The sequence below is a fragment of the Geotrypetes seraphini genome, chromosome 6 (genome assembly GCF_902459505.1).
Source record: "Geotrypetes seraphini chromosome 6, aGeoSer1.1, whole genome shotgun sequence".
Taxonomy (NCBI): domain Eukaryota; kingdom Metazoa; phylum Chordata; class Amphibia; order Gymnophiona; family Dermophiidae; genus Geotrypetes; species Geotrypetes seraphini.
Genome location: NC_047089.1, coordinates 87,232,896 through 87,249,083, shown reverse-complemented (window position 1 = coordinate 87,249,083; position 16,188 = coordinate 87,232,896). Strand labels below are relative to the sequence as shown.

General features: G+C 49.2%; 1 protein-coding gene across 9 annotated transcripts in view; it reads right to left on the bottom strand.

The window, feature by feature from the left end:
• MYCBP2 (MYC binding protein 2) overlaps nucleotides 1-16,188 on the bottom strand; it is a 977,923-nt gene that overhangs the window by 472,969 nt on the left and 488,766 nt on the right. For all 9 annotated transcript variants that reach the window (XM_033949399.1, XM_033949405.1, XM_033949401.1 and 6 more), the window contains one exon: nucleotides 9,354-9,532. In XM_033949399.1, the coding sequence (XP_033805290.1) occupies nucleotides 9,354-9,532 (179 nt within the window). The remainder of the gene's footprint in view (nucleotides 1-9,353; nucleotides 9,533-16,188) is intronic.

Sequence of the window (16,188 nt, the reverse complement as noted above, 5' to 3'; positions counted from 1 at the left end):
CAGGGCCAACAAATGCTGAACAGTAGTCTGAATTTTGCATCTTGTCCGGGCACCTGGATGGAGAATCCACAAACCAATCTGACAGAATTTGGGCAAATTCCAGCTTGTAGCCTGACAGAATAATTTCCAAGACCCACTGGTCTGCTGTAATGCGCATCCAGGCAGGCAGAAACTCAGAGAACCAAGCCCTATCCGCAGAGGGGCATGCTGCTCCCTGGCGTCATTGGATTTCAAATATATTTATTGAGTTTTCAGAACAAAAACAGAGATACATAAAGAACAAAAGGAATATTGAACAAGTGAACAAGGAGGTTCAAATGAACCAACCAGAGATCCAGACAGTACATAATACAGGTTACATTTAATATGATATGTAAGATGATTTCAATACAAAATGAAACACAAGGAAAACCTGGAGGCTCAAAAGAACCCACTACATAGCCTGGAGAGGAGAAAGGCCAAATAGGGGAAAAGAGAGAAGAGGAAGGAAGGTGGAAGAGAAAGACTGATGTCGGAAGAGAAAAAAGAGAGAATGATGAGTGGATGAAGGTTAGATGAAGGTTACGGGACAGACATCCCACGCCAAACTAGGAGTAATAAGAGGAAAGAAAGTAAAGGAAAATGTTTGGGTACAGTCGAGATCAAAAAATATTAGAGGAATGACAACAGTTAAGGAGAGTAGTGTTGAATTGGTTCCCATATCTTGGAGACGCGCCGCAGACGATTCATAAATTCGGCAGCTTTCAGTTCGTAGGAATGAATCATAAGAACAGTATTCCACCAGAAAACAACATTAAGCAAATCAGCAGATTTCCAATTGTGGAGAATCATTTGGATTGTTAAAGCAATTAAAATATTAAGAAGAGATTGTTGACTGGTGGAAAGGGGATCTGACACAGCTAAGGCTCTATAAAGCAAGATCTCAAAGGAGAACCCTGAAAAGATATGGAGAATACGTTGAATAATGCGCCATATTTGTGTCCAGAAGTCCTGAAGAATGGGCCATGCATATATCATATGATGAAGGTCCCCTAAATCCGAGGCACAATGCCAACACCTATTAGAATCTCTAAGACCAGCCAAATACATCTTGTTAGGTTTCCAAAAGGCTTTGTAGACAAGGAAATAGAGCGATTGAGATAGACTGGCGGACGCTGTTGGGCAAATTATTTTACTAAAATAGTGATCAATTTTACTAAAATAGTGATCTGCTCCCTGGCGTCATTGTCTCTTTCGGGCAGGTCATGGAGGACAGGCGGCAGAAGGTTGGAAATGCCTGTAGCCCGCATACCGACCCCAGGAACTCTGTGAAGATCTCTGTGACAAGGAAGAAACATATTGCCAGTAGCCACAAAAATTTCTGCAAGAGCCATGTAAACTAGAATGCCCAGAACCCTTGGAGGATCTGGCTGTACTAACAGGTAGGGTCTTTGGGTGAAGATCCACTACCGAATCCATGAGGTCATCTAGTCCCTTACCAAATAATTGCCCCTTGAAAGGCAGCTGCACTAAGCCTTGAAGATGGAATCACCAGCCCACTGCTGAACCCAAAGTATTCGGCGTGCTCAAACAGAATACGCTTACACCTTTGCCAGTACTTTCAAAAGATCATCTAAGACATCTGCCATGTAATCTATCCCAGCCATCAGAAGCTGAGGAGGAGACTCCACCACACCAGTCTCCAGCAGTCTGCAATAGAAAGATACAGGCGCATGCCACAAAGGATGTCATCACCGCTGCCTTAACGCCTAAATTTGCTGTCTCAAAAATTTTCTTGAGGACTACATCCACACGGCGGTCCTGCATATCTTTCAACACCACTCCCAGTCACCTGAGCCAACAAGGAGTCTACCCTGGACTGTCCCAGAAGCTGATGGCACTCCTGTGCCAGAGGATACAAACGGGACATAGTCCTAGCATTTGTCAAAGGACGTACTGGAGAGTCAAACTGCTCAGAGATCATACAACTCATATCTGGATATCAAGGAAAAGTCGCAGATTGCGAGCTCACACTGCAAAGTCAGGGAGAAGAAGAAGAAGAAGTAGAAGTAGTGGAAGTAGCTGGCTGAGTGGCCAAATTCAATTCCTGCAAAGATTCAGCAATCAGATCAAGCAAAGTCATAAATTTAAATAAGTGTAGCACAGTCGGATAACCACCAGGATACGGATTCAGTACCCAAGTCCGGATCCCCCAATCAGGGAAGGGCTGCACTATCAAGCAAAGGATCAAAAGGTCAGGATCAGCCACCGGATCCCCTAGATGGAAAGAGGAACAGGTAGTGCGGGAGGAAGAGGGGACTCCCCGAGGGCACCTTGCCACCCCCAAATGCCGCCGGAGGAGGTGGAGAACTTCCAGCAGCAGAACCTCTGGTCTGAAATTCAGACCACAAAAATCTCATAGTCAGAAAAAATATCAGGTCCCTGGGGCATAGATTCACCCTTAGATGACTTAGACTTGCGTTTCTTAGGCAGTGGATGGTCTGCCACCTGGCTACCTGAAAAACCAACCATGTCAAAACCCGAAAGCAATGGCGGCCACCCCACTGCCCTAGCTGAGCATGGAATCACCTGCTTCTGTGAAGGGAAAGCAGAGCTGGTATCTACTGCCTCCCCTCCCCCTCCTGCTACGGCACACAGTGCAAAGATGCTCAAAAAGCGCTAAATTTGCGTTAACTTCGCATGAGTTCACAAGAGGAGACTTTGAGGACTCCATCCCAGCAAGTTTCCTGGCAAAAAACCAGAGTTTTGAAGAAGCAGGGAGAAGATGAAAAATAGATTGCTAAAAATCCAAGATGGCCACCGGCACTGAATTAAAAAACGTGGTAAAATAAACACTTCCCTAAATTTAAAAAACAGCAATTTTAGGATTTCTCAGGTGGGGGAACACAAGGGAACACTTGAAAACACACAAAAAAACCCTCAAATTTAACTTTTCAAAATCGCTCTCAGAGCCTGTCAGGATTGATGTACTCACTGTTATCAGAGACACTGGGCTGCACCTGCTTTCAGCTCTGAGTCAGTAGTCGGTTAGAATTCACTGCCACACTGTTGGGAAAGTCTTCTCCAAGGTGAAGCGGCGAAGAAAGCAAAGAGAATGTTAGGCATGATAAAGAAAGGAATCACAAGTAGATTGGAGGAAGTTATAATGCTGCTTTATACAGCAATGGTCAAACCACACTTGGAATACTGTGTGCAACATTGGTCTCCCTACCTAAAGAAGGATATAAAACTGCTGGAGAGGGTGCAGAGATGAGCAACGAAGCTAGTAAATGGTATGGAGAACTTGGATTACGAGGAACGACTTGAGAGACTGGGATTGTTCTCCCTTGGGAAGAGGAGACTGCGAGGGGATCCGATTGAGACTTTCAAAATACTGAAAGGAATTGACAAAATAGAGCAGGAAAAAAAGTTATTTACAATGTCCAATGTGACACGGACAAGAGAACATGGACTAAAGCTGAGGAGGGACAAGTCCAGGACAAATAACAGGAAGTTCTGCTTCACGCAGCGGGTGGTGGACACCTGGAATGCCCTCCCGGAGGAGGTTTTTGCGAAATCCACCATTCTAGGATTTAAAAGCAAACTAGACGTGCATCTCTTTACAAAAGGCATAGAGGGATACGGGTGACTAAAATTACACCAGGGTACACCTGGCTAGACCTTTGCGTGTGCGGATCGCCGGACTTGATGGACCTAAGATCTGATCCGGTGATGGCAGTTCTTATGTGATCTTCGGGCTGCCAGTCAAATTCCACTGTCTGACAATGCCTCTACCCTTGGAAACCACCGGATGCATACCAGACAGGTGGAGGCTCGAAAACGTAGCCGGCAGGCTGTGGGACACCACTGGGACACCACTGAGCCCCCTAAGCTCGCCTAACAGTCTGAGCTCAACCCCCACTTAGCAGATGGTAAGACAACTTCAGGGACAGCCCTGAGCTCCAAGGATTACTATGCAGACTGGCCAACAGGTACCCAAAAAGGGATCGGTCTGTCAGCTACAGACCAAAGTCTGTGAATTCACAAGCAGGCAGACTCTCCAAATTGTTGTAAATGTGAAAATACGTACAAAGGAGACAAAACTATAAGAACATAACATAAGCAATGCCTCCGCTGGATCAGACCTGAGGTCTATCGTGCCCAGCAGTCCGCTCACGCGGCGGCCCAACAGGTCCAGGACCTGTGCAGTAATCCTCTAGCTATACCCCTCTATCCCCTTTTCCAGCAGGAAATTGTCCAATCCTTTCTTGAACCCCAGTACAGTACTCTGCCCTATTACTCCCTCTGGAAGCGCATTCCAGGTGTCTACCACACGTTGGGTAAAGAAGAACTTCCTAGCATTCGTTTTGAATCTGTCCTCTTTCAACTTTTCCGAATGCCCTCTTGTTCTTTTATTTTTCAAAAGTTTGAAGAATCTGTCCCTCTCCACTCTCTCTATGCCCTTCATGATCTTGTAAGTCTCTATCATATCCCCTCTAAGTCTCCTCTTCTCCAGGGAAGAGTCCCAGTTTCTCCAATCTCTCAGCGTATGAAATGTTTTCCATACCTTTTATCAGATGTGTCGCTCTCCTCTGAACCCTCTTGAGTAACGCCATATCCTTCTTAAGGTACGGCGACCAATATTGGATGCAGTACTCCAGATGCGGACGCACCATCGCCCAATATAACGGCAGGATAACTTCTTTCGTTCTGGTTGTAATACCCTTCTTGATTATACCTAGCATTCTATTTGCTCTCTTAGCGGCCGCTGCGCACTGTGCCGTAGGCTTCATTGTCAAAGTAAAATAATAAAAATGAGGAGAGCATTTCACACACAGATGAAGCCATGCATGCAGAAGACTGCTAGAGGATTCTAAGCTGATCTGTGAAGTACACTGGAAGAAGAGAGAAAAATCCAGAGTGGATTCCTCCTACAATCCATGCGAGTATGGGAAAATAACTCTGTTGTCTAGAATGGCTCACCTATTGCACTGGAAATAGAGTTTTCAGAGAACTAAGTTTCCCTGTCACCTATAAAAAAAAATGGTCCGATGCATTACTATTTCTGACCCCCTATATTACTGCAAAACAGCTTTGGTTGCCCAACATTCTTTCTTGCTGTCTCCTCCATGAGCCAAATAGCTTATGATACCTCTCGTAACACCATCTTCTCAGATTTTGCACCATCCATGTGGAACTCGCTCCCTCTTTATCTAAGACAAGAACACTGTATTTCCAAATTTAAATCAGGTCTAAAAACCTTTCTATTTTAAGATACTTAACACATTTAAAGCAACCCCTGATCCCTAGAGTTTCTTTCATTCAAAGGGCTCTTCTGTACGTCCTACCTACCATCCTGGTCTTACCCTTCCCCCAGTCCTTTTATTTTATACGATGCATCCTTTTCCCATTTTTTCCTTCTGTATTGTATGATATCCATTGTAGTTTTAGATTATGTTCATTTTTCCGTTATTGGTTTTACTTATTCTAACTTTTGTATAAAAGTTTGTTTTATATGTAAACTGCTTAGGTTTTTAGGTGGTATATTTAAATACAATTAACTTGAAACTTCCAGGTTCTCAGCATAGAAACTTTGATAGAGTAAATCAGTTGCTAACCCCCCCCCCCTCCCAGTGGCACAGTAAGGGTGAGCAGCGCCTGGGGCAGTGGCACACCTCTGCTGCGCATGTGTCCCCTTCCCTTTCCCCATACCTTTTTAACTTCTTCGGCATGAGCAGCATGCCTATGTCAGTATTGACTTGCCCTTTGATGTCACTTCCTAGGCGCAGGTCCATGAAGTGATTTCAGAGACGTTGATGCACCCCCTGTACTACACCACTGCTTGCCCCCCCCCCCGCCCCCCAGAACAGAACCCATACCCTATCATCTTTCCTCCCAAACTGCTCCTTGTGACCCTGGGCAAGTCACTTAATCCCCCATTGCCCCAGGTACATTAGATAGAGTGTGAGCCTGCCAGGACAGATAGGGAAAAATGCTTGAGTATCTGAAAGTAAACCACTTAGACAATAAGCGATTACAACTGGTGCAACATGCGGCGGTCAGGCTGATTTTGGGGTTGAAGAAGTTCGATCATGTAACTCCTTCCTACCGACTCCTGCATTGGCTGCCGATGGAGGCACGTGTGAAGTTTAAGTTTGGATGTTTTTGCTTTAAAGTACTATTCGGCCTAGCCCCCAGATATATAACAGACCTTTCCTCTTTCTCAACCAATAGACAGAAGAGAAGCTCAAACTTGAATTTTGTTTCTCTACCGGTTAGACATCATCAACATCTCTTCTCATATCAGGCAGCATTATGGGGTAAAGATCTGAAACAATTATGCATGCTTGCTAATACTTATGGGGAATTTAGGAGACACCTAAAAACATATCTGTTCCTAAAGTACTTAGGTAGCTGCTCTGCACAATCTTTCCCACAATAACTGACCTCTAGACTTTAACTCTTTTAGTTCTACTCAATCTGTAACATTTTTAATCTTTGTAAACCGCATAGAACTTCATGTTCCTGCGGTATATAAACTGTTATCTAATATAATAAAACCCTAAGCGCGCATGCACACTCTTACCTGCGTGTTCCATTTTCCATGAACCGGTAGGCACCACTGGCAAGAGTGCGCATGCGCGCTTCTACTCCCTCACTGTAAGTTCGCCGTCGTCGTCACCCCCTCCCCCCCTGCACCCTTCCCTGGCACACACGAACCCCCAATGACCCTCCCACCGCGAGACGCACAAACCTCCCTGCTCCAGCAGTGGCCGCATCACACTAGAGACGCTGCTTCGCAAGCTTTCCATGCTCTGATTTCCTCTGCTGCGTCTCTGATGACATCAGATGAAATCAGAGCATGGGAAGGCCACGAAGCAGCACCTTTAGTGTGATGTGGCCGCTGCTGGAGCCAGTAGGTTTGACGGTCGTCTCGCAGTGGGAGGGTCAGTGGGGTCGGCTTTACGGCAGCGATAGTAGTGGGGGGGGGAGAGGGTTCTACTGCACAGTGGGACGGCTGACAGGCAGGTTGGCTTCGGAGGGTGCGGGAGGGACAAAGTATGGAAGGCAGTGAGGGGGGGGCAGGGAAGGGGTGCTGCTGGACAGGGGGAGTAGAGAACAAGTGCTGCTGGACAGGGGGAAGCAGGAAAGAGGTGCTGCTGGATAGGGGGAGAAGAGACGAGGGACCGGGGAGCAGGGAAGAGGTGCTGCTAGCAGGGGGGGGGGGGGACAGTTCTACTGCACAGGGGGATGGCAGGAAGGCAGGCAGGCAAGCTGGCTTCAGAGGGTGGGGGGTGGGATAAAGTCTGGAAGGCAGTGAGGGGGAGCAGGGAAGAGGTGCTGCTGAGCCAGGGGAGCAGGGAAGAGATGCTGCTGGACCTTGGGAGCAAGGAAGAGGGACAGGGTGAGCAGGGAAGAGGTGCTTCTGGACAGGGGGAGCAGGGAAGAGGGGTAGGGAGAGTACAGAAGAGGTGCTGCTGGACAGGGGGAGCAGGGAAGAGGGACAGGGGGAGCATGGAAGAGGTGCTGCTGCACAGGGAAGTGGGTTGTGGGAGGGAAATGCTGCTGGTGAGAAAAGGGGGCTGGGGCTGAAAGGGAAAAGATGGGAGAAGGGGGCTGGGGGGGTAAAAATGGGTTTGGAGCTAGAGCTGGGGCTGAAAATAGGGGACATGTGAGGGAAGGAGGCTTTACTAGCACCCGTTAATGTAACGGGCTTAAACACTAGTTATTATTATAAATGCTCAAATAAATAAATAAATAACCTTGCGCCAGGAAAGTAAAGTTACGGGAGAAGGCAAGGGGCGTGTGGCAAGGAGAGGAACGGGGGGGGGGGGCGGAGGAGGGGTGCCATGCCCTTAGGAAGACTATGCCTGGGGCAGACTGCACCCCCTGTACTACACCACTGCTTCCCCCCCAGTGCAGAACCCATACCCTGTCCTCTCCCCTTTAAATCAAAGACATACAAAAACACAGTTACACAAACACACATGAAGTAGTCGTAAAGGATTCCATGAGCCATGTTCCACATGCTTTCCCCACTTTAAAGCTGCCAATTCATGTTCTGTTTACCAATCTGCCAATGCTGTAGTCTCCCCACTGATGTCAGCAGCAGAGGGTTAACATTGCCATGAACAGTCTGGGTCCCTGATAAATACAGGAAAGGAAATATTATCTCCAGTGCTGCTATTTCCTCTGCTGTCCCCTAAATACTGGCTGAAATCACTGTTACCTCTGGAGGACTGCTGCTTTGGCAAAAGGGATTTTAAGGAAGATTACTGCTTCTACGAAACAATATAGTAAACTATTGCAAATTAAAAAGTTTGAAGCACCTTCAAGTTTATTCATGAATTATAGTAAATTTTATAGGTCATCTTGCTTGATACATCTTAACTAGCAAGGACTTACTATTTATATTGATTAGAAATGAAAATATAATGCCTCAGTTTGTAAGTATACAGCTCACAAAACTTGTAAAAAAATCATTGAAACTTCATTTCTGTCATATATTTTTAGTATATAGTGCTCCATCTAATAGTGTTCCATAAAGAATACTCCTTCCTTCAACCGCATGCTCTAATCTAGCATGTAAAAAGGCTCATTATTGATTGAAATATAATTAATTCACAAAATGGAAGACACATTAAGACTGAATGTGGTTATGCCAATTGCACAATTAGCGAGAGCTAACAGAAAATTCCATTAAAGGACAACTGCTAACATGAAACATAAGAATATAAGCAGTGCCTCTGCTGGGTCAGACCAGAGGTCCATCATTCCCAGCAGTCCGCTCACGCGGCGGCCCATCAAGTCCAGGACCTATATAGTAATCCTCTATCTATACCCTTCTATCCCCTTTTCCTTCAGGAAATTATCTAATCCCTTCTTGAACCCTAATACCGTACTCTGTCGTATCACACCCTCTGGAAGCTCATTCCAGGTGTCCACCACCCTTTGGGTGAAGAAGAACTTCCTAGCATTGATTCTGAATCTGTCCCCTCTTAATTTTTACGAATGCCCTCTCGTTCTTGTAGTTTTCGAAAGTTTGAAGAATCTGTCCCTCTCCACTTTCTCTATGCCCTTCATGATCTTGTAAGTCTCTATCATGTCCCCTCCAAGTTTCCGCTTTTCCAGGGAAAAGAGCCCCAGTTTTTCTAATCTTTCAGCACACACTTATCCCATACATTTGCATTTGGCATACTTGTTCTCGTTAATGACCACACAATACTGATGTTAAAGCATAATACATCTTTACTCTTCAAATGTGTTGATTATATTTCTCATGAATTGCATACAGTTGAATCTTTTTCTGAAGGTCTGTTACAAGGGGTCTACATCAGAACAGATGGTGGGTGCTGCTGACTGAACAAACATACCTGTAATAAAGTATCTGTGGAATCTGTCCACGTGTTTGATTTGTCCCATTGCTGCTAAGACTGCATGTGCTGAAAGTGAACGTTGCACCATCTGGACACTGCACTGTGGTCATTCCCCCATCACCATTTGCAGTACGGCTCCCATAATTCCGTAAACGGACCGCATATTTTACATTCTCCTTTAAACATAATAATGATAATGATAAAGGAAAACAATAAGCAGAAATCTTTTTAATGGAAGTGTGAATGTACATTTACTAAGAATCTGGCATTTAAAAGCAATAAAATTTTCTAATAAGTAACTTTTCCATCTGTTGTTATCTTCTAACGGAATTTGTCTCTCTTCTGGACTTGTCTAACAAGTTAATAGGATACCAGAGAATGTATCCTTTCCAGCAGGATAAAGTTTCTTGCCTCTGTTGTGATGGAAGTGGGCAAGGTTATGAGAACATACAGAGATGATGTACAAGGCACAGGAACTTTTGAGTCAATAAAATGTTGTTTTCCCAAAAAGCACAGTTACTTACCGTAACAGGTGTTATCCAGGGACAGCAGGCATATATTCTCACACATGGGTGACGTCATCTACGGAGCCCCAGCGCGGACAGCTTTTTAAGCAAACTTGCTAGAAGTTTCAAGTTTGCACACTGCACCACGCATGTGCTAGCCTTCTCGCCACTAGAGGGCGCATCCCCACCTCGTGGTCCTCAGTTCCATATCCAGCAAAGAAAAGCCATCCCCGGGGAGGTGGGCGGGTTGTGAGAATATATGCCTGCTGTCCCTGGATAACACCTGTTACGGTAAGTAACTGTGCTTTATCCCAGGACAAGCAGGCATGATATTCTCACACATGGGTGACCTCCAAGCCAACCAGAAAGAGGGCAAGTGGGAGGATGGCAATTTAGGAAAACAGGTTACGTAACACCGACTGGCCAAACCGGCCGTCACTCCTGGACAAGGAGTCCAGACAGTAGTGGGAGGTGAACGTATGAACCGAAGACCAGGTGGCAGCTTTACATATGTCCTCCATAGGAGTAGAACGGAGGAAAGCAACCGAAGCTGCCATCGCCCGGACCTTATGCCCCGTGACTCGACCCGAGAGCGGGAGACCAGCCCGAGCGTAGCAAAAAGAGATACAAGCAGCTAACCAGTTGGACAAGGTACGCTTGGAAACCGGATGTCCTACCCGATTAGGATCAAAGGACAAAAACAATTGAGGAACCTTCCGATGAGACTTAGTACGTTGGAGATAAAAAGCCAACGCCCTCTTACAGTCAAGCGTGTGAAGCGCCGTTTCACCAGGATGAGAATGGGGCTTCGGAAAAAAGACCGGAAGAACAATGGACTGATTGAGGTGGAAATCAGACACAACCTTAGGCAAAAATTTAGGATGGGTGCGAAGAACCACCTTGTCACGATGAAACACAGTGAAAGGAGGATCCGCAACCAAAGCCTGTAGCTCGCTAATCCGACGAGCGGACGTGAGCGCAATCAAAAAGACTACCTTCCAAGTGAGAAACTTAAGAAGAGCTTTATCGATCGGCTCAAAAGGAGGTTTCATCAGTTGAGCCAAGACGACATTAAGATCCCATACCACAGGGGGAGGCTTGAGAGGGGGATGAACATTCACAAGACCCCTCATGAAACGAGAAACCAGAGGATGCAGAGAGAGGGCACGACCCTCGAGATGTTGATGAAATGCAGCAATTGCACTAAGATGCACTCGAATGGAAGTCGTCTTCAGACCAGAATTCGACAGATGCAACAGATATTCCAGCACCGAAGACACAGGAACTGAACCCGGGTCAAGGTGGTTCGTGGAGCACCAGGAAGAAAATCTGGTCCACTTCTGGGAGTAACAAAGCCTAGTCGAGACCTTGCGAGAGGCCTCTAAGATTTCCCGCACTGAGTGAGAAACTGGAATCGAAGTCAAGGGGAAAGGAACCAAGCGGTCAGATGTAACGACTGAAGATTGGGATGTAACAGCGAACCCCGACTCTGAGACAGCAGAGAGGGAAAGACAGGCAGAAGCAGAGGCTCCCTGACACTGAGTTGAAGAAGCAGGGAGAACCAGTGTTGTCTTGGCCAACGAGGCGCAATGAGAATCATAGTGGCTTTGGTCGATTTTAGATGAACCAGCGTTCTCAAAATCAGAGGGAAAGGAGGGAACGCATAAAGGAACCTCCCCTCCCATTCGAGAAGAAAAGCATCGGCCTCGAGACGGTCCCGGGAGTACATCCGAGAACAGTAGAGGGGTAGTTTGCAAGTCTCGGGCGAAGCAAACAGATCCACCTGAGGAGTCCCCCAGCGGTCGAAGACTTCGCGTAGGACTCGGGAGTTCAGCGACCACTCGTGCGGCTGGAGGAGACGACTGAGTTTGTCTGCTAGACAATTCAGCTCCCCCTGAATGTAAACCGCCCGCAAGAAGATGTTCTGAGAGACGGCCCATGTCCAAAGCCGCAGGGCTTCCTGGCACAGAGGCCAAGAGCCCGTCCCCCCTTGCTTGTTGACGTAATACATTGCCACCTGGTTGTCTGTCCGAACGAGAACCACTCGATCGTGCAGGAGGTGACTGAAGGCCCGAGCGGCCAGATAAATGGCACGAAGCTCCAACACGTTGATGTGACACCGACGATCCGCGGCCGACCATAGGCCCTGCGTTCGTAAACCGTCTAGATGAGCCCCCCACGCATACTCCGAAGAGTCCGTGGTCAGGACCTTGCAATGCGGAGGGACGCGAAAGAGCAAACCTCCGGACAGATTGGTAGAGTTGGTCCACCAACGGAGCGAGCGTCTGAAAGACGGAGTCACAGTTAAACGTCGAGATAGCGGGTCGCGGTCCTGACGCCATTGCGAGGCCAAGGTCCACTGAGGAATCCTCAGGTGCAACCGAGCAAATGGGGTCACTTGGACCGTCGACGCCATGTGCCCCAAAAGCACCATCATGCGTTGAGCCGACACTACCTGCAGTTGCGAAACCTGCCTGCCCAGGCGAAGCAGGGCCTCCAGTTGTGGAGAAGGAAGGAAGGCACGGAGGAGAACCGTGTCCAGCATGGCCCCTATAAACTGGAGGGATTGAGTCGGCTGCAAGTGAGACTTGGGAAAGTTCACCTCGAACCCTAGACCCTGAAGAAGCGTGATAGTCTGTTGGGTCGCTGAAATAACTCCTTCCCTTGTCGGGGCCTTGATCAGCCAATCGTCCAGATAGGGAAAGACCTGCAGCCCCCGGGAACGCAGAGCAGCCGCGACCACCACCATGCATTTCGTGAATACCCGAGGGGACGAAGCCAGACCGAAGGATAGTACACGGTACTGTAGGTGCAAGTCCCCGACCTGAAATCTTAAAAACTTCCGAAAGTCGGGATGCACCGGAACATGGGTGTACGCTTCCTTCAAATCGAGGGAGCACATCCAGTCCCCCTCGTCCAACAGAGGATACAGAATCGGAAGCGATAACATACGGAACTTCTCCCTGACCAGAAACTTGTTGAGCTTCCGGAGGTCCAAAATGGGGCGCAAGTCCCCGGTCTTCTTCGGGACCAAAAAGTAACGGGAATAAAATCCCCGGCCTCGCTGATCGAGAGGCACCCTTTCGACCGCCCGAAGGCTCAACAAGGCCCTGGCTTCCTCTCGGAGAAGGGTCAACTGGCTTCGATTGGACGGGCACGCCCCGGGGGGCATGTCTGCAGGCTGCCTGGAGAAGTTTAACGAATAGCCCTCTGAGACGGTCCGGAGCACCCATGCGTCTGACGTAATCCCAGACCAAGCCCTGGCAAAAGCCGTGAGCCGACCCCCGATGGGGAGGGGGTTGGGCGACCTCGCGGCGGGGGCCAGCCCCCTGCCACTCATCCCGTCAAAAGGACGGCGCCGGCTTGGACGCCCCCTGCGTAGCGGGCTTGGCGGGCCCCCCTCTACCCTGTTGGGTAGGGCGACGGGGTGGAGGCCTCGAAAAGGCCGGTGTTGATTTTTGAGGATACCGCCTAGGCGGCTGTTTAAAAGGCCTCTGAGCCGACGGCTTAGGCTTTGGACGAACCAGAGACGCCAGAGAGCGCTCTTGCTCAGAAAGCCTCTTGGTAGCCGCATCCAAGGAGTCGTCGAATAACTCCGACCCGACGCAGGGTAGATTGGCCAATCGCTCCTGCAGGTTGGGGTCCATCTCGAGGGTCCGTAGCCACGCCAGCCGGCGCATGGCTACCGCACAAGCCGAGACCCTCGAGGCAAGCTCAAAGGCGTCATATATCGCATGAAACAGATAGAATCTGAGCTAGGACAGGTTCGACGCAAAAGTGGCAAATTTATCCCTGTGAGACTCCGGGATCACCCCCTGAAAATCCGGCAGATCCCTGACCATGGACCTGAGGTAGGAAGAGTAGGCGAAAGCATAGTTGAGGACCCTTGTGGCCATCTGGGAATTCGCGTAGAGACGACGGCCGAATTTATCTAGGGTCCGACCCTCTCTCCCCGGGGGGACAGCAGCTGAGACTCTAGAAGGCTGCGAGCGCTTAAGAGCCGACTCCACCAAGAGCGACTGATGGGAGAGTTGCCCCTTGTCAAACCCCTTAGGGGGAAGAGTCCGGTATTTGGATTCCATCTTGGTGGGCACTACCGCCACTGTAAGAGGGGTCTCAAGGTTCCGCAGCAAGGTTTGAAGGAGGACCTTGTTAAGCGGGAGTCGGGGGGATTCCCGCTGAGGGGCAGGAGAATCCTGTTCCTCCAAAAATTCTTTGGTATAGTGTGACCCTGCCGACAGGTCCACCCCCAAAGCCTTCGCCATGTCATGGACAAACTTTGAAAAGGAAGATGTCCGTGCAGGCGGGGAGGGTGACCGAGACTTCTCAACGGAGCCGAAGGGAGAGGCCTGGCGAGAATACCCGAACTGTCCCCCGGACCCCGAACCCCAAGAGGCACGATCCCGTGACCTCGAAGGGGTCGGGGACACAGTCCGCCGAAGAGACCCCCGTGGGGAACCCCCCGGGGTACGGGGTATGGAGGCCCGTCCCTTCCGCCTCGGTGAGGAGGCACGGGAACTCTCCCGGATCGGGGACCGTAAAAGATCTGGGTTGTCGAGGCGGAGTTCCTCGACACGCAAAGCACCGGTCTCGGGCGGTGTCGAGCGACGACTCCTCAGAGGCGAGGCTCGAGCCCGCTTAGCCTTTTTAAGGCGGTGCTTCGCCCGAGGCTTGCTCGAGGGCGAGGAACCCCGTGAAGACCTCGGGGACGAGGAGATCCGGCGTACCCAGCGCTGCTTGTCTCGGGACCGCACACTGACCTCGGGCTGTCTCACCGGGGTCGGATCCGAGGGAAGCGTCGAGGTCGAGGCCGAGGGAGCTTCGGCCGCTGAAAGGCCGGTGCCCGAGGCCGAGGTCGCCAACTGCGGGGCCCCAGAGACCGAAGGCGAGGCCGAAGCCTGCTGCAAGGTCTCAATGGCCCCGGAAAGCTCCGAGGAGATTAAAGCGCGAAGCAACTCCTGGAACGCCGGGATAGTGAGACCCGGAGGCAACACCTGGGGGCGCTCCGCAGAGGGCGACCTCGGTTTCGAGTATTCCCTCGGGGCTAACCCCTTCGACACCTTGGGCTGGGTCGAGGTCGACGGTCCCGCCGACGAAGAGCCCGAGGATGGCTTCCTGTTAGATGAAACTGAGGAAGGAAGTGGAGATTTACCCGGGGCTTCCTTCTGCGAGGCAACCGGCTTCGCGGGAGCCGAGGGGTCCGATGTCGAGGCCGAGGTCGAGGCCGGGGCCGAAGCCGAGGCCGAGCTCGAGGCCTTCCCCGTCGGGGCATCGACAGCAAAGAGATCAGCCATGCGGGCCTTGCGACGAGTAAGGGCCCGTTTCTGGAAGGTGGCACACTTAGGGCACGATGCTGTCGGGTGATGGGGCCCCAAACACCGTATACAGCACCTGTGAGGGTCAGTGATGGACAAAAGCCTATCACACCTACCACACTTCTTAAAACCCGTTACGGGCCGGGACATGGGCCCAAAACAAGGCCGGGAACAAGCGAGGTTCCTCGGCCACGGCTACCGGGAGCCCCCGGAGCGAAAAGGAAAATCAGATTTTTTTTTTTTTGAAAAATAAAGAAAACAAAGAAAGAAAATATAAGTAGCGCAGCGACCGCGTCGAAAATCCGAACACAGCCGCGGCGACAGAAGGCAAAAGTAGCACAAATTTATCCACAGGGCTTCTGGCTCCGCGGATGAAAATGAACTGAGGACCACGAGGTGGGGATGCGCCCTCTAGTGGCGAGAAGGCTAGCACATGCGTGGTGCAGTGTGCAAACTTGAAACTTCTAGCAAGTTTGCTTAAAAAGCTGTCCGCGCTGGGGCTCCGTAGATGACGTCACCCATGTGTGAGAATATCATGCCTGCTTGTCCTGGGATAAAATGGTTCTCCAGCGGGTCTCAACTCTGAAATAGACTTTCATCTTTTCATGTGATGACACTTTCACATTCTATAGTCTAGCGTAACATTTTCTTGTAAAACAGATCCTTCCATTGGACAACAATCATATTTGCAGAGGTGTATAATAATTGTATTTCCACGAGGTTTGATTGCTTTTGTTTTCCCTGATTATCATTATTGTTTTCTCTCATTATTATCATTGTTTGTTTTTGTTTTCATTGATGTTATGAGGCTTATACCCCACCAGTACCCACCACAGTATCAGATTAAAAAAAAAAAAAGTTTCCATTTTAGGGCCAACATATTTAGTTTTTAAAACACTAGCTGAGGAGAGATGTTGTGCTCTTTCAAGCACCATTTTTATCATGTTGGCTGTGTTTTCCATTTTTTTGGATAGTTTCTATTTTATATTTCGTAAAGAGTACACCATTATA